Genomic DNA, 21189 nt, shown 5'->3' with positions numbered 1-21189 from the left:
TTGTGTGGTGGTAGCTATTTGTAACTACTGCATTATATTCAGGAAATTCAGACAACGACCGCCATGTGCAACACGAGACGACGACTCCGGCATCCACTGGTGCTAGTCTTCGTCGTCTACTCCTAACTTACAAGTTGCTCTGGCCGCCGGCCAATCGCTGTAAATTTTCAATACACAACGTAGGGTAGACGATAAACTAAACCAAAGGTCCACAGACACCACAGCGTACGAAAAATCCTAGAGAAACCTTCGTCCATGTCAGCCAGAGCCAGTCATTATCGGTCATGTAGAACAGGCAACGACGGCAATGCAGCTTGTTACCACTACCGGTTCGAGACATGAACTAGCAGTAAACATGGACAACACATCAGTGGCGGTTAGTCACAAACTAATATAATTGTAGTGCTGCTCCTATCCGTCCATGTTTACTAACAGATTAATTTGCTGGTTGGTTTCTAAAATTGATACATTCATTTGGAGTGGCGTGGAGAAAAACTATATACATAACCATATCCCTTGATATGCAACTTTGTAGCTATAAATTTTTCATTAGAGTCATTTAGATGCACTATTGATCACTACTAAAAACAGTTTGTAGGACCGGTTTAAACGGCATTTGCAGGGGGCAGGTGAGCGGCCTGCCCCTGCTTTTCGCAGCTAGAAATAGCTGTTTGTATAAGCAGATGCCGCTCCTGCTAATGCTATTTCTAGGGACCGGCCATGCCACTACCCACCCCTGAAAATCCATTTGAAGGGGCAGGTGATGGCATGATCACCCCTAGAAATGACATTAGCGGGGCGACCAATGCCATGACCCACCCCTGCAAATGTATTTCCAGGGGCAGGTGACCAATCGGCTGCTTCAAAGTTACTAGTAACAGGTTCAAAAATTGTATAGTTAATTATTCTGGTGGAGACAATGACTTTCTTTGAGTTGTATGCTCCTGCCTCTATCAAGTTGTATTTTACTTTGTTCTCCATTTGATATCAACATCTCATATTGCTGTGAAGTGAAAACCAATCATACTTGAATCAACATTTTCCCCTTGTTAAGGCCAAATCCTCCACACATGTCACTATCATAGTACTCCCTTTTGCCTATCTTGTACTTCACTATATTCTTCCTTATGTTCTAATATTACAATGGAGTAGGATCTTGCCCTATGCAAGTTAGAATATATTTAATTTTCCATGGCTATCCATAGGGCAAAAGGAAAATATCTTCAAGATAACTGTAATTGGCTAAATAGACACTATTCCTTCCTGCCTCCAATGTAAATCCTATATCTACCATTAGTATATTTTTATCTACTGTAATCAATAGGAGCAACCCTGTTGTTCCTTCATAAAAAGGGAAAAACATTCAAGTGAGTATCATCTCCCTCCTGATAGATCAGATATAGTTCCGAAGCTCATCATTGATGATGGAGGGCATGACACAATATATGGATCCAATCCCTTGTTTTGCAAAAGGGCTAGTATGTTGAAGCTCAGTGGTGTTGATGCCAATTCTGGAACCGGTGCATGTCCATCAAGGTAATCCAAGACATTTTGCATGTTTGGCCTTGAGCTTGCAGATGGGTGTGAGCAGAGCAGTCCAAGCTTTAGCACAAGGTATGCTTCATCAGTGTTATAGTTGCCTTGCAGCCTTGTATCCACTGTCTCAAGGAGAGTCCCGTTGTGCCAATGATCGAGTACCCAATCGACCAACAACAGTTGATCGCCTTGTGCGCCTTCCTTGATTGGCCTTTGCCCACATGTTACCTCAAGGAGGAATGTGCCAAAAGCAAAAACATCAGTGAGAGGTGATGCCTTGCCTGTGCGCAGTAGCTCTGGAGCTAAGTAACCCATGGTGCCAACCATATGAGTGGTTTGGGGATCGGTGCCATGGTCATATAACCTTGCAAGGCCAAAGTCACCAAGCCGCCCATTCATTTCTTTGTCGAGGAGCACATTGCTGGCCTTGATATCCCGGTGAACGACAACTTTATCCCACTTCTCATGAAGGTATAACAAACCAGATGCAACTCCTTTGATGATTTGAAACCTCTGAGCCCAATCCAACGTTGGTCCCTCCACTTCGTAATGCAGGTATTTGTCTAGGCTGCCATTAGACATGTAGTCATACACCAAAAGGAGTTCACCTTTCCTCCGACAATAGCCAAGTAACTGCACAAGGTTACGGTGTCGGATGCGGCCAATACTAGCAACCTCGGCAACAAACTCCTTCATTCCCTGCCTCGACTCATGTGACACCCTCTTCACGGCCACCTCCACTTTAGATTTCGGAAGGAGTCCTTTATACACCCTTCCAAACCCTCCTTTCCCGAGAAGATGCTTGTCCTCGAACCCATCGGTAGCATGGAACAAATCCTTATACGAGAACCGGTGAGGCCCAAAATCGACCTCCCAATCCTCCCGGAGCTCGGCATACCTCATTCTTCTTCTAACGACTACAACTACAAGAGTGCCTAGGGTGACAATGAAAGCTGCCGTGGCAATCGGCACCAAGATTTCCAAGACCTTGGATCGAGGCTTCGGGCCGAGGCGAGGTAGCTTTGGCAGCTTGGCGATGTCGATCGCCGGAGCAAATCCGTCCATGGCGAAGCTCCAGCCAAGAATGTAGTGGTGAGAGTTTATCGGGCCGGTCGCGGATGAGAAGCCAATGTATGACGGCTCCCTGAGCACATTGGAGAGGTTGCACCTTGCAGAGACGAGTGGCCTTACTGGTTTGGTCACGGCAATGGGAGCGATGGTGACGTTGATCCTCGCGGCCTCTCCGTCGTAATCCACCCACGCCTGCATCACCTCGCCGCTGATCAGGTTCATGCCATGGAAGCTCCCGTTGGTGTCGTCGTAGTACCCCGCGGCGTGCGCCTCGAGGGAGTGGAGGCCGTTGATGTCGACGCCGACGTGGTTGTTGTTGATGTCCTGGAACTCCACGTTCTCCACGGTGTCGATCTCGGCGGCGAAGAAGCGGTTCGTCGCGTTGCCGTTGTCGTCGATGTTGGCGAGGCCCATGTACTGCGCGGCCAGCGCGGAGGAGAAGTCCGTGCTGGGAGCGACGGCGAAGGCGATGCCGTGGCAGCTGAGGCCCGGGTAGGTGGTGAGGATGGCGAACGCGAAGGACGCCGAGAAGGACCGCACCGCGCCGCCGGGAGATGTGCGGAAGCTCACGGGGGCGCGGTGGAAGGCGTGGCCCTTGAGATGGACCGTGCCGTTGGTGAGCTCGAGGAGGCCGTCCGCCGTGACGGTGGCCGTGCCGTCGAGGGTGAGGTTGGCGCCGGCGAAGCCAGAGAAGACGAACTGGTCCTGGCCGGTGGTAGCAGTAGCACTGACAGCCGTAGCAGGATTCAGGGAGTGGAGAAGGATGGTTACAAGGAAGGGTATGATCTCTACTTGAGCCATGACCTGTGTTAATCTGGAGAGATGATGATGATCTCACGCTGTAGCTAGCTTCATCTCATTGGAATGCTTTGTGTGTGGACAGTGACTGAACTATGCAGTTACGTTGCGTGTTTGTGCAGTTCCAAATGCATCGTTGTCTGAAGTCTGAACGCGTACTTCTTTCTAGCAGTCAAAGAAGCGGTGAAATTTCTTTGTTGTGTACATTTGCCGTGCACTGTCTACTCAGTCATTGATCAGTGAAAACGATATATCAGCAATTGTTGTAAGCCGTCGTTGTTCGTGGTATAAGAGTTGTTTTTGACTTCCAAGTCTACGAGCCCGTATCTCTAACGTTTGTGGGAAAATGTCAGAAATTCTGGATTTCCATATGAAATATTCAGACAGCACAATCCCTAGTGCAGGTCTAGTCTAGTAGTCTTTGGATCTGGTCTCTCATCTTGGATTTTTGCTGATCAATCCTTTGATTCGAAATCATGCATGTAGAAGACTGAAATGCCGTGCTCAATTTAGGTTATCCGTGCGGGCAGGATAACACAGGCTGTCATTTTCACCTAATCACGTTCACGGAAATAACTACGATGTTCGCCTTTTTCGTTTTCATGCAGAAAAAAAACATGTCCCAGTACTTTAATATTCTAGGCGTACTGTTTTCACACATGGAAAAGCAAGTTAAACAAAGAGATGTTTCTGTAACAAAATTTAAACACAAGCTACCTTCGAATGTCTACTTACAATTTTTCTTTCAAGGGATTAATCATGGAATTCAGTGTACTTACACTGAAGAGTAGCCTGCTCTAAAGGGAAAAAAAGGACATGGAAATGGAAGGAAATTCACGTCGTGGTAACTTTTCCTGAAAGGTTCGACATGGTGGTCATGGTTGCCATCGATGAGGGGTAAGACATGATGTACGAGTCAAACCCTTCGTTTTGCATCAGCGCAAGAGATTCAAAGCTTTGAAGTGTCGGATTCAGCTCCGGTAGTGGCATATCTCCGTTGAGGTACTTGATGACTTGGCGCATGCTAGGCCTCGCACCGGAAAGGGGGTGTGAGCATAGCAATCCTATCTTGAGCGCTAGGGATGCCTCACCAACGTTGTAGCTTCCATGGAGCCTAGCATCCACGGTATCGGTCAGTGATCCTTTGTGCCAATGGTCAGCAACCCAATCCATCAGCAAGAGTTGGTCACCGTTTGAATTTTGCTTGATGGGCCTTTGTCCACAAGTGACTTCAAGAACGAATATGCCGAAGGCGAACACATCGGTCAGAGGGGTTGCTTTACTTGTGCGCCCAAGCTCAGGAGCTAGGTACCCTATGGTTCCAACCACATGAGTGGTATGTGGGTTGGCACCGTGATCATACAACCTCGCGAGGCCGAAGTCACCAAGTCGACCATGCACGTCATTGTCAAGCAACACATTGCTTGCCTTGATATCACGGTGGATGATTACTTTCTCCCACTCCTCGTGGAGATAGAGTAACCCGGCAGCGATTCCCTTGATGATCTTGAACCTCCGGTCCCAATCTAGAATTGGCTTATCACTACCACCATACAAGTGCTTATCAAGGCTCCCATTCGACATGTACTCGTAGACCAAGAGAAGTTCACCCTTTCGCCTGCAGTAACCAAGCAACTGCACAAGGTTACGGTGCTGCAAGCGGCCAATGCTGACAACCTCTGCTATGAATTCCTTCATGCCCTGCTTTGAGTCGTGCGACACTTTCTTGACGGCGATCTCCATTTTTGACCCTGGAAGCACACCCTTGTACACCCTCCCAAACCCTCCGACACCGAGTAGGTTCTTGTTCTTGAATCCTTCGGTTGCGTTGAACAAATCCTTGTACGAGAACCGATGTGGCCCAAACTCAACCTCCCAATCTTCCTGGACCTCGCTGTACCGCAACCGTCTCCGCACCAGCAGAACCACAATGGCACCCACGGCCAAGATGAGCCCTGCGGTGGCTACCGGCGGTACGATCTCGGCCAATCTGGCTCGGTGCTTGGGACCAAAGCGAGGCAGCTTTGGCAACTTGGAGATGTCAATGGCCGGAGCAGGTCCGTCCATGGCGAAGCTCCAACCAAGAACATAGTGCCGTGAGTTGAAGGAGCCTGTCGCCGAGGAGAAGCCCACGCGAGCCACATCGGTGAGCACCGTGGACAGGTCGTAGGCGGTGGAGAGCAGCGGCTTGCTCGGTTTGGCCATTCTCAGGGGAGCCATGGTCACGTCGATCCGCTTCTCCTCGCCGTCGTAGTCCACCCACACCCGCATCGCCTCGCCGCTAGCCAAGGTCAGGTTGCGGAAGGCGCCGCCGCCGCCGCGATCATCGTAGTAGCCGGCGGTGGCCGAGGACACGGACTCGAGGCTGTCGACGTCGACGCCGACGTGGTTGCCGTCGATGTCCCGGAACTCGTTGTTCTGGGCGGTGTCGAGCTCGACGCCGAAGAGGTGGTCGCCGGCATTGCCGTTGGTCGTGCCGTTGACGAGGCCGATGTACTGGCTCGGGAACGCGGCGGACAGGTCGTAGCTCCCCGGGGCGACGAAGAGGACGATGCCGTGGCCGCAGGCGTCAGTGTCCGGGCAGAGGATGCCGAACACGAAGGACGCCGAGAAGGACCGCGCCGTCTCCGGCGTGCCGTTCCGGAAGCGGAGGGGCGCAGGGTGGATGGCGTGCGCCTTCTGCCGGAGCGTGCCGTTGGTGAGCTCGAGCAGGCCCGATGGCGTGACCACGGCCGCGCCGTCGAGGGTGACGTTGGCGCCCGCGAAGCCGGAGTAGACGAACTGGTCGGCGGCGGCGCCGGACGCGTCGACCTTGACGCCGACGGCGATGATTATTACACACAGGCTGATGCTAAGCAGTCTCTTGCAATTTTGAAGCATGGACGAGGATGACGACATAGCTTCGAGCTGTGCAGAAGGAAAATGCAAAGAAAGATTGGTGCGCTTGGCGATGGTTCACTTGCGTTATTACTACATAGAACAGTTGCTGCTGTGGTCACGGACTGTATTAATGCTCTGGCGGGAGCTTTCTGGGCCGAGAATGGAACAGAATGGGCTTACGAGGCAATGCCCTGCCTGCCATTGGGCTTTTCAGTAGTGCCAATATCCAGCGGGGATTTCTATAGTTGGCGAGCGCGTGTCGGCAGGAGGCTTCCTAGGGTTTTATCTCCAACAAGCCCGAACTTTCCTTTTTAGAAAAAAATATTTTCCACAACTTTTTATTTTAGAAAATTATAACTTCTATATATAATTTTATGTACAAAATTTCCGGAAGGAAGCCCCTACATTCCGGTCTCTAGAAATGGAGCCGATTTTCAGGGGTGGCCCCGGTCCAACCATGTAACTGCATTTTCAGGATCGGACCGGCTACTACTTTATCCATCTGTGTCTTTAGTTTCGTCCGCCTCAAAAAATAAAAGCCTCACCACTAAGAATCAATTGTCTAGTAGTGCCCGGCCAGAATTTTGTAAATGACTTAAAAATTCGAGGTCAGTTTGCCCAGGCCAAGTCATATCTTCTCAGCTAGAGAATCAAATGAAAGCTTCAGTAGTTCACACAATTGTCTCTTGGCCTGCCAGTAAGGACAGGTCATCACATACCGCCAAAGTACCAACATGATGAATAAGTGAACTATTCAAATCGTTAGCAATCAAAGGAAGGAGCTTTAGGTAATCTCATATGGTCAAACTCCCTTTTTTTTATTTGATTTGAGTTTGACATTATCAGATTTGAGGCATAGAGCTCAACAGCTGCAATCCAACGAGGATGAGGCTGCAGCGTGCTGCCATGCAAGAAGCCAAGAGCACATATTTGTCACAAGTGAGGATGAGCCCAAAATGATGACCGCGCTAGCGACGAGCGATGACGAACCCACCAGCCCAGTGCTGGTGCAGCAATAATGCAGCATCTTTGACATTTAGCTCCGTCTGTCTTAAACTAGTGTTGTTTCAAATAATTGTTTTATGATTATGAGTATTTAATATCCCGGAAAACTAAAGTAAGATCCCATTATATAGTGGTGCATAATTTGTGCTGATGAGCCAGAACTGTCATCAGCCAGTATATTTTGTAGTAGCGTATAAGTTGAAAATGTCAGAGTACCAGATTTCAACACCCCACCCCCAACCCCACATCATACACCAACCTTACTAATACCATATAAATGGGCAACATGGGATAGGCAAATTGAACGAAAGAGACCAAGCAAGAAATCCTCATACACAGAAAGGAGACCAAACCCTACGGCACACCTGGACCCTCCCGGGCGAAGCATACTTTCGTTACACGGGACCTAATTGGATCCTTGTTCTCCTCAATAGAGTCAGTAAAGACCTCAGAGTAAAATTGAAGCTACTCTTCTGGAGGGTCTGGCACATAGGAATGATGCAATATTCAGAAAAGGAGATTGTCCGATCTCAGCCTCGGTGAATTTTTTGGAAAACTATCTAGACTCTTTGAACCCAGGTATGGCTAATCACCTCTCACTTTCTACTAAAGGCAAAGCTGATCTGCAGCTAAATTAACATAAGTTCTCCCTACTTCAAAAAAAAAAGAAAGGAGAGCATGGAGAGTGCCAAGAAGCAGGCAGTCGGTGCCGTGACAGTGGTCATGCTAATGGTGGTTCTGCAGCTGATGACAGCTCCATCGGCCATGGCCCTCGCACACAAGCCGCACAGCTCCCACATTTTGGTGTCCAAGCTAGGAATGCGACGGCTCCTCTTCTGCACCCAACCGTTGGGGACCTCGTGTACTTCTGTTACGCAGTGCCCTCAAGGAGTACTTGTTGCATGTATAAATGGAAAATGCATGGCTTGTGATCTCTGATGGTACGTACCAATCTTCTCCGCGGTGTTGAAGCTCTTTTTTTTTTGCTTTTTTTTCCATGCCATGTGTATTTTCCTACTGGCAGACAGACAGCAAGGAAATGGGTTCCACATACATTTGGTCATTTCTCTTAAATAAATGGAATGCACTGGAGGTGTAGCCATTGCAACTCTATCAGCAAATTAAATTGAGTGTTTACTCTGTATTCAAGTATAAACAACTTTTTTTCTCTCATCAATTGCAAGATGCTCCTGGGCAGACGAATAAATGTTTGATATTTTTTTAGAAAAAATGAATTGTCTCTGGCCTTTACGACCCAAAGCGGATAATCGAAATATATAAAGGTTTTACATAGCTTGTGCTTGCATCATGTTAGTCACCTCAGCTATCTTCTTCATCAGAGCATCAATTTTGAACGAGCTGTTCTTCATACACTATATGTGTTGATTGATTGTAATAAAATGGCATCTCAATCCCGATTATCTGTACCTCTCGAGATAAGGATCAGATCTGCCGTAGCATATAAAAGGCAGACATGGGATAGGCAGTTTGACACCAATTGCACGTAACACGAATGAGCACGGAATTTCCAGGCTCCTTCGTCTAGATGGAAAAAGGACAGCAAAGTTTAATGTAAATTGATGAGCACGACATCTTACTGAATTGAAGAGTGAGTATCCACATCTATTAAATTGTTCTTGCAGATCGGGACTGCAACGAAATTTGTCAACCAGACAATGTCTGAACTGTTCACGCAGGCGTTCGTCATGCCCAGTCAAAGACGGCAAGGGGCCTTCATTACTAAATCAATGAAAATGACTAAATAATATATTACGAAGCTTTTTTTCTTCTATTTGTTGGGCTATGAGAAGAGTAGCGTATTTTACAAACTCCACAATCCTTATGAAGTTGCACTCCGAGCTATGCTATAATTTTTCCTATATTCTTAGATTTGAGTTGCTGCAAAAGAAACTATATTGGACATTTCTGACATGTAGAAATCATCTTTGAACCGTGTTTTGGTTTCTGACATGTTGAATCCAATCCACATAGCCATCGAAACGTATGTCACCTAGCGAATTGAGCGTAGCTCAGCTGTAAAGTTCCTTGTGGTGGAACCTGCCCACCTGGATTGGAGTCCTCGACTCAGCACTAGTGCTCGCTTTTTTCTGGATTTATTCCATGATTTAACTGGCGTTTTTCAGTGGCAGGCCACATGCCCGTCAACAGCGAGGCGCCAGTGGTGACTTCGTCAATCTCGAGGATTTACCAGCTTAGCCTTTCGGAGATGCTCATAGGGGTACGGTTGCGTGTGTGTGTTCGTAGAGATGAGTGTGTGTGCGTGTATGTGAGCGTCTGTGTCTATACCGTGTGATTCGCAAAAAGAAAAGGAAAAAAGAAACGTGTGTCTCGTAAATATTACTCCCTCAATTTTTATTTGTAAGGCGCACATTCAAACTTTACAATCTTTGACCAATAATTTAACTATCAATTTTTTATTTTTATAATGTAAACTTTAGATGGTTGGATTCGTAATCAAATATACTCTACTATGATCATAAGTTTATAACCATAAGCAATATAATATAAGATAAATGATGGTCAAAGTGTAATTTGCAAGACCATGCCTTATATAAAAAAAACGGAGGGAGTATATCTTCTACTGTTGTTGAATATTAGTTATAATTAAATATTATTTATTCTACTATTGTTGAATATTAATTGCAAGGGAAAGTTGTACACCTGACATAAGGCAATAGACTAAATATGACTCCTGTTGACAAGACGCCATGCGTGCTTTAACACTGCACGGTATCAAAAAATAAACTTTAAAATTTATCCTTTGTACTACCTGTGTTCTTAAACATATAACTCAATGGACCTTTTTCATTCATTTGACTTTTTTGTCTTTTTTACAATTCCTTTTTGTCAATAGATAAATACACATGTCAAGCTTAACGTAGTTTTGGTGTTACTTCTAATGATACTCATTTTACTTTACCAAACTAATTAATCAATTGTATCATACATTTAAAAATGGAGGTCGTATTATTTTGCTAACTGCTTCATTCGGTTCAAAATACATGTTATTTAGGACATCGACATGGTCTGATGTGAGAATTTGATCGATGGACTCAAGGTAAATATGACATTTCAAAGAAAGTTCGTGAAACATTTTGAAAGTTTTTTCACAGTGATCTAGAAACAACTATATTATGTTGCCTAATCTATGTTTTTTTCTATATATCAATGGTTAAAGATAAAGCAAATTGACCGATATAAATCCTAAAATTACATATTCTGAATCGAAGGACTACAAGTTAATGGCTAAGAAAACTTGTGTTGTTGTCTTCTTCCCCTTACTCCCTCCATGCCAAAAATAAAGTCGTTCTAGTTTTTTTTTAAGTCAACTCATCTAATTTTTATCAAGTTTATACAAAAAATATCAATAATAATGATACCAAATATGTATTTTTATATTCATGAAATATTTTTCCATAGTATACCAATTTGGTGCCATAAATGTTGATGCTCTTCTCTATAAATTAAAATTGGTCAAAGTTAAGATGGTTTGACTTATAAAAAAAAATAGAATGACTTTTTCTAGGAGACAAGGCAGTATTGTTTTCTAGGTATTCTTCGACATATTTCAACTACTTTTCTCTCTCTTATATTTCTGTATGATTATGTTCAACTCACGCAGAGAGTGTGAAGCAGAAAGGCACTACCCCGATACTTTTTTTAGATTAAGGATAAAATCCGGCCTACTATATCCACATGGTGGACATATACAACCAAAGATTACAAAGAGTTCTTAGACTCTAGTCCTCAACATTGAGGAGCTTAAAACACAAGAAAGAAAACTCTAAGATAAAGAAAATAATTAGAAGACTAAGCTTCATTCTTCTTGTTCGTCTCTGCTTCGTCCTTGCATTGTCTTCATTCGTCGCTAAGCCATCACATCTTTCGTCTGCTTAGAAACTTGATGTTGGACTTGGAATACTTATCTTCTATTGCTCGCACAATAGACTCCGTCTTAGGTAATGAAAGTCAGGCTAAAGGACTTCCAAGGCGACGCCACCAAGAAGGACACGACGTCGAAGATGCCATTGCCACCCATCCAGCAAGCCGGATTAAGGTTTTCACCTAGAAGACCATTGACATTGCAGAGAGCATCACAGCAAACGCCTCAACGGAGGGAAATGACACCCAATCGACGTTGTCGTTGCTGACACCGACACCAATCGGGTAAACCTTTCGCTCGTAGCTCTTGCACGACCACATCATCACCCCAACAAGAAATCTACGGTGTTCTTGTGGCCAAACCTGCTGGACTGCCCTGCATAGTGGAGCTGAACACCACCAGAAGGCACCGAAGATGCAAAGGTTGTCGACCGTTGCCCCCCACTCATCGATAGGAAGCCGGGCGAGAGGAGCGCCGGCCTCCAGCGAGGACCCGGCCGCCAAGGCGGAGACGACGAGCCCAAGCACAAGGTCCACCATAGGTCATAGAACCGCTCGGAGAAGGGCGCCCAAATCCAGCCAACACCACCACTCCCGACACCGGTAGCCCACCGCCACCCTCCAGAACGCCAATGACCACGGGCAGATAGATCCGCTCGCGGAGACGCTGGAGGCAACCGAGGTGGAGCCGGATCTACGGTGCCATCACCGGCTGCCGCCGCTGCCATGGGACGGGGCGGCATCTCGGGTGGAAAGAAGCGCCCCGCCACCGCCTTCATCGCGCCCGTTGTCCGCCGTGTCGTCCGCCACCACACCGGCTCCATGGCCGTCGCACGTCGCCCACCGAAGGGACACGCATATCCGACTTAGGGAGCACCAGATCCGGCCACCTTGGCACCGGATCTGCCTCCTCGGGCTGCTGCCGCCGCCGCCATGGCCGCGCCACCGAGCCGCTGCTTCCGGTTGTAGATGGAAGAGATGGAGAAGATGCCTCTCCACCGCTTTCTTGGTGCCTGCACCGGCAGTGGCGAGGTTGAGGAGGACGGGGGGAGGGGGTTGGTGGCGCTGGGGTCGGACTCCACCCGTGCCGCCCGAGAGGGGCGACGTGGGGCTCCTGTTGCAGTTTCTACTTGAATAAGTTCGGACTAAGAATAGAAAAGGCAGGCACTACTCCGATACAATGCCATAACTTTGCCTCGCTGTGCACAATTGTCTTTAGCCTCACTCAATCCACGACCATGCCCAAAAAGAAGCTTCTACCTTTTGTATGTGTTACGGTCTTACCATGCTGGACCGTAACGGAGATCACTCAAACACCAGAAACATTCCAGAAATGAGAAGAACTGGAAGAGACAAGTAGTGATACGAAGAAGAGGGAGTCGAGATAGGAAAGAAGAATGACAGCTAGCAGAGTAGAATTGTGATTTCTCCTTTCCCTCATTGATTCCCTAATCACGTGATGCTTACAACTTTATACTCAGGTTTTACACGGCCTTGGGCCCACCTCACAACAACCTTTCCCACCGAATAAGCACCAGCTCAGAAATCACGCACAACACCCTCGCCACCAAGTCTGACGCTCGTCCGATGATAACACGAACGGTAGCACGTCCAGCACCCTTCAATTGTTTCTGCAACATCAGCACACCCTCTTTGCCTTCGTCTTCAGTCAGTGTATTTAGCTTGCCATGGCCCTCAAGGACATGACAGTATGCTTCCTACTCGTGGGCCTCAACCTTGTAGCCCTCACCGCCGGTGACGATCACCAGCTCATGTACTCCGGCTTCGCCGGCAGCAACCTCATCCTCGACGGCGCAGCCACCGTCACGGCGAGCGGCCTCCTCGAGCTCACCAACGGCACACTCCGGCTCAAAGGCCATGCCATCTACCCCACGCCGCTGCGCTTCCGCGACGCGTCCAACGGTGGCGCGACGACGAGGTCCTTCTCCACCTCCTTCGTGTTCGGCATTCTCTCCGCCTACCCCGACGTGAGCGCCAACGGCATCGCCTTCTTCGTCGCGGCGAGCAAGGACATCTTCTCCGGCGCCATGGCGGCGCAGTACCTCGGCCTCCTCAACGGCACCAACAACGGCAACGCGACCAACCGCGTCTTCGCCGTCGAGCTCGACACCATGCAGAACAACGAGTTCGGGGACATCAGCGACAACCACGTCGGGATCGACATCAACAGCCTCATCTCGGCGAACTCTACCAACGCCGGCTACTACGGCGACGGCGACGGCGAATTCCACAGCCTGACGCTGATCAGCCACGAGGCGATGCAAGCGTGGGTAGATTACAACAGCGAGACCAAGAAGATCAACGTGACCCTGGCTCCCCTCAAGATGGGCAAACCTGGCCGGCCTCTGCTCTCGGCAACACACGACCTCTCAACGGTGATCCCGGACATGGCATACATCGGCTTCTCGTCTTCGACAGGATTAGTCAACTCAAGACACTATGTTCTTGGATGGAGCTTTGCTATGGATGGGCCTGCACCGGACATCGACATCGCCAAGCTGCCAAAGCTACCTCGTGAGTTCCCAAAGCCAAGATCCAAGGTCATGGAAATCATCCTACCAATAGTCACTGCAGCAGTGGTCCTTTTTGTGGGCACGGTTCTTGTTCTACTTAGGCGAAGGCAGCTAAGGTACACTGAACTGAGGGAAGATTGGGAAGTCGAGTTCGGACCGCATCGGTTCTCGTACAAGGATTTATTCCGTGCCACGGAAGGGTTCAAGAACAAGAATCTATTGGGGGTAGGAGGGTTTGGAAAAGTATACAAGGGAGTTCTTCCGGTGTCTAAATGCGAGATCGCCGTGAAGAGGGTGTCACACAACTCGAAGCAGGGCATGAAGGAATTTGTTGCTGAGATTGTTAGCATTGGGCGCATGCAGCATCCTAACCTTGTTCAGTTACTCGGCTATTGCCGTCGAAAAGGTGAATTGCTTCTTGTATATGAGTACATGTCGAATGGGAGCCTGGACAAGTTTTTGTATTGCCAAGGGGAAAAGGCTACTCTAAACTGGATTCAGAGGCTTGGTATCATCAAAGGCATCGCATCAGGCTTGATCTACCTCCATGAGGAATGGGAGAAGGTTGTCGTCCACCGGGACATCAAGGCGAGCAATGTGTTACTTGACAGTAGTATGAATGGTCGATTAGGAGATTTTGGGCTTGCTATGTTGTATGACCACAGTGAAAACCCACAAACCTCTCATGTTGTTGGCACCATAGGATACCTTGCCCCTGAGCTTGGCCGCACCAGTAAGGCGACCACTTCGACCGACATATTTGCCTTTGGCGTATTCGTTCTTGAGGTCATTTGTGGGCAAAAGCCCATCATGCAGGATTCAGAAGATAACCAACTCATGCTGGTCGATTGGGTGGTCGAGCATTGGAACCGAACATCGCTAACTGATACGGTGGATGCTAAGCTCCAAGGTGACTACAATGTTGATGAGGCATGCATAGCACTAAAAGTAGGGTTGTTGTGCTCTCATCCCTTCCCTGAAGCAAGGCCCAGTATGCGGCAAGTCCTGCAATACCTAAACGGTGAATTGGCAGTGCCAGAGCTTGTTCCAGCACATCTAAGCTTTCAAATGCTGACATTGATGCAGAATGAAGGGTTCGACTCTTACATCCTGTCATATCCTTCTTCAGTGGAGAGCATGCAGAGCATTTCCAGCCTTGTGAAGGAAAGATGATGTGCATGGACTTTATGACATATGTTGCCTTTTCTGTTACACTAGCATAGCTTCTTGTTTTGTGTGCAAGCATTTTTATTGTGAATGAGGTACATGAAAAAGCTCAGCTTTTAGACTCTTTGGGTACAACTCTACTGCTGAAAACGAAAAAAAAATTGACTAAGGATTTTACAAAATATGATATCTTGAACTTCTTTATGGCAAACTAGGATTTTATTGCACCCCCTCCTGGTGTAGGACGAGTAAACATGAGATCTCACTGTCAGAACAAGTTGCAGTTGCAGTAGGGAACTAAATTCCAGAACGCCATCGGTATTCAATACGACACTTTGTATATACATGATTGGGACGGGAAAAATACAGATACAGCTAAAGGGGGTGTTTGGATCCCGGGCTAAATTTTAGCCCCTGTCACATCGAATGTTTGGACACTAATTAGAAGTATTAAACATAGGCTATTTACAAAACCAATTTCACAACCCCTAGGCTAAATCGCGAGACGAATCTATTAAGCCTAATTAGTCCATAATTTGACAATATGGTGCTACAGTAAGCATTCGCTAATGATGGATTAATTAGGCTTAATAGATTCGTCTCGCGATTTAGCCTAGGGGTTCTGCAATTAGTTTTATAATTAGCTCATATTTAATCCTTCTAATTAGCATCCGAATATCCGATGTGACACGGACTAAACTTTAGCTCCAGGATCGAAAGGTTTGTGACTGTAATATTCAGCGCACAGCTGTACAGTGTCTTTATCAGGCTACTATCAGCTATCGGTGACTTGACTGGCTCTAGTGGACTCCATTGGTCGTTTCCTGCATTTTCTCCGGCCGGCGGCCGGCCGGTCGTCCACGTTCTTTCTGATGTTCAAACAGGCACGTCACCAACTTACTGCACACGCGCCTGCCGGGCGGCCTGGTCATCACTCATCAGTCCTACAGTCCACACTGCTGACTCATCACCAATTTTTCTTTAAAACGAACATCCACAACTTTTCTTGCAACAACTATTAAGTCGATGTCATCCTTAAAATTTTCTTGCAAATGCTCTACTGAGTACTGACGATGATAGATGTCCATACAGCCCGCGGCCCGTTAGCCCAGCACGGAGCCTGTTTTTTTTCCCGAACCTAGCTCGGCCCGGCACGAAGTTCTTCGGGCCCGTGCTAGCCTGGCCCGGTTGCCGGGCGTGGGCTGCCACCCAGCACGACAGGCGGCGTGGCTCGGAACGATTTTAGGATGCCAGCCCGAAATAGCCCGTTAACCCGTCAACCTTATCCACACCATCTCATCTACCCACACAAACACCCTATTCGCTCCCCTACTAGGTTGTCGTGCTCCCCTTCCCCACTGGCCCTCCGCCTCCCAAGCTCCCCTCCATGGCTCCATCCTCCCCTTCCTCTCTGATCTCCACCTTCCCTCCCTGCGGCCTCGTTGCCCCCTACCCCCGCCGCACGCCACCATGCCCTTCTCCGTGGTGGTGGCGGCGCGGGGGAAGGGGGGCGGTCTCGCAGAGGTGGGCGGCGGTGGTGGAGGTTCGGCGGCGGGCACGCGTGCTCAGTGCTCACCTCTTGCCAGCGGCGGTGGCCTCCGCACCAGAAAGGACCGAATTCCCCATCCGCGCCACGGCCCGGCTCGCGGGTGCCATCCCGGCACCGCGCAATGCCCGTTGCGCGCCGGTCATCCTCGTCGCCGCCGCGGACAAGGACAGCCCCGCGCTCTCGGCGGCGTGGTGGGCCTCGAAGTCGAGCGGCTCATCAGCATCGGCCGCGTAGGTGCCGCCACCCCCGCCGCAAGACGGTGTAGGGAGCGGCAGTGGCGGTGAGGGGCCCGACAGTGGTGGCGAAGTGGGAAGCCGACCGCGGGAAGTCAGAGCAGCAGCGCGAGTACCCGGTGGAGGCGACGGTGGCGGCATGCAAGAGCAGGCAAGCGGCGGCGTGTAGGGGGCGTGCAAGCGGAGCCCGAAGTCGGCCGTGCTTTACGGGCTGGCCCGGCATGAAATGGGCCCATGGGCCCGTGCCTGGTCTGTTGTGCAACCCATGGGCTGGCATGGCCCTGCATGGTAGAGGCATAGTGCCGGGCTAGGCCCGGCACGAAGTTGGCTGGGCCTAGATGGGCCCGTGCTAGGCTGGGCCGGGTGCCCGTTTGGACATCTATGTTCCCTCTAAACAGAGCTCGAATAAATTTGTGTAGTCAATTGAGCATATTCTGCGTGCTTTGGATTTTTCTTTCCTTCCAGCTCCCTACGAACTAACGAACCTCTCGCGCGCACATTCTACGCTACAGAGAGAAGCTGTTCATTCGCATGAATGGTGCCGCCACACATGCTCTGCCATCCACTCCACATGCTGTTCCTTTTGCTTGGCCTTCTTGCACCCTCCGCTGCTACAGATGGCGATCAATTCCTCTACACCGGATTCGCCGTCGCGAACCTCACCCTCGACGGCGCCGCCACGGTCACGGCGGCCGGCCTCGTCGAGCTCACCAACGGCTCGACTCATCAGAAAGGCCACGCCTTCCATCCGGCTCCCCTCCGCCTCCGCGGGTCGCCGAAAGGCACGGTGCGTTCCTTCTCGGTGGCCTTCGTCTTCGCCATCGTCTCCGGCTACCTCGACTTCAGCACCCACGGCCTGGCCCTCGTCGTCGCGCCGGGCATCAAGAGCCTGTCCACCGCGCTGACGGATCAGTACATGGGCCTCACCAACTCCAAGGACGACGGCAAAGACACCAACCACATGCTCGCCGTCGAGCTCGACACCGTGCAGAACATCGAGTTCAAAGACATGAACGCCAACCACGTCGGCATCGACATCAACACCCTCACCTCATTGCAATCCAATGAGACGGGGTACTACCACGACAACAATGGCAGCTTCCAAAATCTAAGCCTCATTAGCCGTGAGGCGATGCAGGTTTGGGTGGACTACGACGGAGAGGCGACGCAGATCAATGTTACAATTGCTCCCCTTGCAATGGTGAAGCCCAAGAGGCCATTGATCTCTTACATCTACAACCTGTCAACCGTGCTAGCAGAGCCGTCGTATATCGGCTTCTCGTCGGCAACCGGACCGGGGAATTCACGGCACTATGTTCTTGGTTGGAGCTTTGGCATGAACAAGCCTGCTCCAGTGATCGACATCGCCAAGTTGCCGAAGCTTCCACAGTTGGGCTCCAAGCCTCGCTCAAAAGTCTTGGAGATAACCCTGCCTATTGCAAGTGCGGCACTAGTCCTCACCGTGGGCATTGCCGTGGTTCTACTTGTGCGAAGGCGGCTGAGGTACACTGAGCTGCGCGAAGATTGGGAGAGCGAGTTCGGGCCACATCGGTTCGCGTACAAAGATCTGTTCCATGCCACAAAGGGGTTTAAGGACAAGCATTTGCTTGGTGCAGGAGGCTTTGGCATGGTATACAGGGGAGAGCTTCAAAAGTCCAGAGTCGAGGTTGCTGTGAAGAAGGTGTCCCATGGGTCGAAGCAAGGGATGAAAGAGTTCATCGCGGAGATTGTAAGTATCGGCCGCATTAGGCACCGTAACCTTGTGCAGTTACTTGGCTACTGCCGGCGAAAAGATGAACTCATTCTGGTGTATGACTACATGTCCAATGGTAGCCTCGACAAGTACCTGTACAGTGAAGAAGATGGCCCAACAACCTTGGATTGGGCTCAAAGGTTCCGTATCATCAAAGGTGTCGCATCCGGCCTACACTTCCTCCACGAGAGGTGGGAGAAAGTCGTCATCCACCGCGACATCAAGACTAGCAATGTGCTTCTGGACAAAGAAATGAATGGACGACTAGGCGACTTCGGCCTCGCAAAGCTGTACGAACACGGCGCCAACCCACAGACCACTCGTGTGGTTGGCACCACAGGGTACCTAGCTCCGGAGCTTGTGCGGACGGGCAAGGCGACCCCTCTTACCGATGTTTTCGCCTTCGGCACATTCATGCTCGAGGTTACGTGTGGGCAAAGACCTATCAAGCAAGACGAGCAAGGCAACCAGTTCTTGCTGGTTGACTGGGTGCTCCAGCACTGGCACAATGGGTCACTCCTTGAGGTTGTGGATCCCAAGCTGCGAGGAGAGCACAACTCTGATGAGGTACGGTTTGTGCTTCAGATAGGATTGTTGTGCGCGCACCCATCTGCCACTGCAAGGCCCAGCATGCAGCAAGTCTTGCAGTATCTTGATGGGGAGACGCTGCTCCCGGAGATGACGCGCGCGGACCTGAGCTTCAACATGCTAGCTCTCCTGCAAAGGAAAGGGTTGCATGTCATGTCATGGCCGTGCTCGTCAACGATGGTGAGCGCCGGCACCATATCCGACCTATCAGGAGGAAGATGACGCTAGCGTTTGTTTGATTTTATTACTAGTATGAAATCATGTCCGTTGCTTGAATCCTTACTCTTGTTTTTGGACTCTAGTGGTTAATTAAAATATAGGCTACATCACTTGCATAGTTTTATGTTATAAAGACAGGGATGCTGGTTATTGAGATTCAAGTTTTATTGACAAAGAATTTGTTTGATACCTACATCTTTTTTTTTTGAAACTTGATACCTACATCTTTCGATTTCACGGTTTAACAAAAAATAATAATAAACTAGCCTCCTGTCTCTTTGCTACTGAAAAAAAGAGAACAATGAAAAAAAGGCCTCCTAAAAACAGTGGACCTACTGTGTTTTTTTATTGTTGAGCTCTGTCAGCCCACTAACCCGGACTAAGGAACACCGCTTGCACGGCCCAATTTCCTCCACATGAATGCAAGGGCCGGCCGGCCCAGCTCAACCTCCCTGGGCCGCTTCGTGTCACTTCGACAATGACTTCGGCCATCCGTCGTCGTGAGAGAGAGAATTGGTGGTGGGCAAACAACTCTGGGCTGTGTCCTTGAGTTTGGGCCAAGTACTAAGCCTCCAATAACTTTCTAACATGGCCTTCAGCCAGCCCACCAACCGAGCGAGCGAGCAGTCACCAGCTGACGGCCCAAACGGCTCCGGGCTCTTCAAGGATCACGTCGCGTGCCGGTTCCTCCGGCCAGGCCGGCCGGCGGCCGATGATACCCGCCGGAGAAGACCTGACCTGCCGCGCCACGGTGGCCGGTGGGCCTCCGCACGAAGGAACGAGGACGGATTTCCCTCGAGCTGGATCACCGTGGAAACTGCCTGGCCGTGCGGTGCGACGCCACCATGACCACCGAGTAGGCGAGCACCGTACGTGATCGGCGAAGAAGACCGGCCGGGCAAACGACGACCGTCGACGCCGCCGTGCCTACCTCTCGTTGCTCTGCTACATGTCCTGGCTTCCAGATCCCTTTCTGAGGATTTCTGCTGCCGCGTCCTTGGCCTAGACCCATCCAATGTGCCTGGTATACGCATCATTTCCCGGCTTTGCTCACTGAAATCTCGAGACGTGATTGCCATCATGCCATTGCTATCACACTGTCCATGAGCAGTGATCGATACAGTCCCATCGTGACACCATGCGCGCACACCCAACCTGCGTCGCCATGACCTAATAATCAAACCCACATAAATGGCACCTAATACAAAGATAATCCGCCACAGTAGCCATCAAATCCTCGACACAAAAACAGTAGTAAGAAAACCGATGGTTGTTGCTGAAAGACTTGGTATTGTGGACAGCGCCGTCAATCGAGCAAGCATATTTGTGGTGCTCCGACGCGACGGCCCGTCTAACCCCTGCTCTCCATTTCTGTCTGCCCCTCGATGGATATGCGTGGCTTGCCTCCCCGTCACAGCAGTCTGCTCTTCGACGTACGATGAACGGCGACTCACCAGCGAACGACACATCAGTGAGACCGACGCAGATCCTCGATCTTGAGGTTTCAGCTTCGGACGTGTCTTTTTACAGTAGGTTTCAACCGTCAGTTGTTAGGGAACACACTAGCCTTTCAAACAGTGCAGGAGCAATCACAGGAATCCTTTTTTTACAGTTTCCAGTCCTGATCATGGAACGGGAAAGTTTTACTTTTTTGCTAGCAGAGAGCATTTGCGTCGATGCTTGTGGATCCAGGGGGTTGGACGTTGGAACATGCTTGTCCATTGTAGGGAGGCCACTGCACTAGCTCCTGTGTTACTGTCACCAAGCAAGTACCCCTGGTACTATTGCAGGTGAAGCAGCTAGCAGTAACCCAGGCAGTCAGTACAGCACTCGCTGGTTCTTGATAAAGGGATGCATCTATCTGTATGCGTCTCCAACAGCCTGCAACCAACATGCTCTATCTGACTGACCCCGGCCGATCGAGATCGATTGTTTTAGTTAGGTCGATGGGCA

At 49.7% G+C, this 21189-nt stretch overlaps 2 protein-coding genes and 1 long non-coding RNA gene across 4 annotated transcripts; 2 read left to right on the top strand and 1 right to left on the bottom strand.

Moving 5' to 3' along the window:
* Positions 1–1000: 1000 nt before the first annotated feature.
* Positions 1001–6555, bottom strand: LOC117846505 (L-type lectin-domain containing receptor kinase SIT2). Its single transcript, XM_072292025.1, has 2 exons — positions 4319–6555; positions 1001–3055 (listed from the first exon to the last, which is right to left on the bottom strand). Exons 1-2 carry the CDS (start codon positions 6301–6303, stop codon positions 1375–1377), a joined length of 3666 nt encoding a protein of 1221 aa, XP_072148126.1. The 5' UTR covers positions 6304–6555; the 3' UTR covers positions 1001–1374.
* Positions 6556–7549: 994 nt separating this feature from the next.
* On the top strand, positions 7550–9660 carry LOC117845650 (uncharacterized). 2 transcript variants are annotated; one of them, XR_004638111.2, is made up of 3 exons: positions 7575–7869; positions 7959–8231; positions 9435–9660. It is a non-coding gene; the product is annotated as an uncharacterized lncRNA (long non-coding RNA). The 2 variants fall into 2 exon arrangements; XR_004638110.2 differs by lacking the exon at positions 9435–9660 and having other exon boundaries at positions 7550–7869; positions 7959–8467.
* Positions 9661–12566: 2906 nt separating this feature from the next.
* Positions 12567–19425, top strand: LOC117841952 (L-type lectin-domain containing receptor kinase SIT2). Its single transcript, XM_072292024.1, has 2 exons — positions 12567–14821; positions 17523–19425. The coding sequence occupies exons 1-2, from the start codon at positions 12882–12884 to the stop codon at positions 19237–19239; spliced, it is 3657 nt and encodes a 1218-aa protein (XP_072148125.1). The 5' UTR covers positions 12567–12881; the 3' UTR covers positions 19240–19425.
* Positions 19426–21189: the final 1764 nt, after the last annotated feature.

The sequence above is a fragment of the Setaria viridis genome, chromosome 2, assembly GCF_005286985.2.
Source record: "Setaria viridis chromosome 2, Setaria_viridis_v4.0, whole genome shotgun sequence".
NCBI lineage: Eukaryota > Viridiplantae > Streptophyta > Magnoliopsida > Poales > Poaceae > Setaria > Setaria viridis.
The sequence above is the reverse complement of the archived record's forward strand: the minus strand, read 5'-3'. Positions and strand labels throughout refer to the sequence as shown.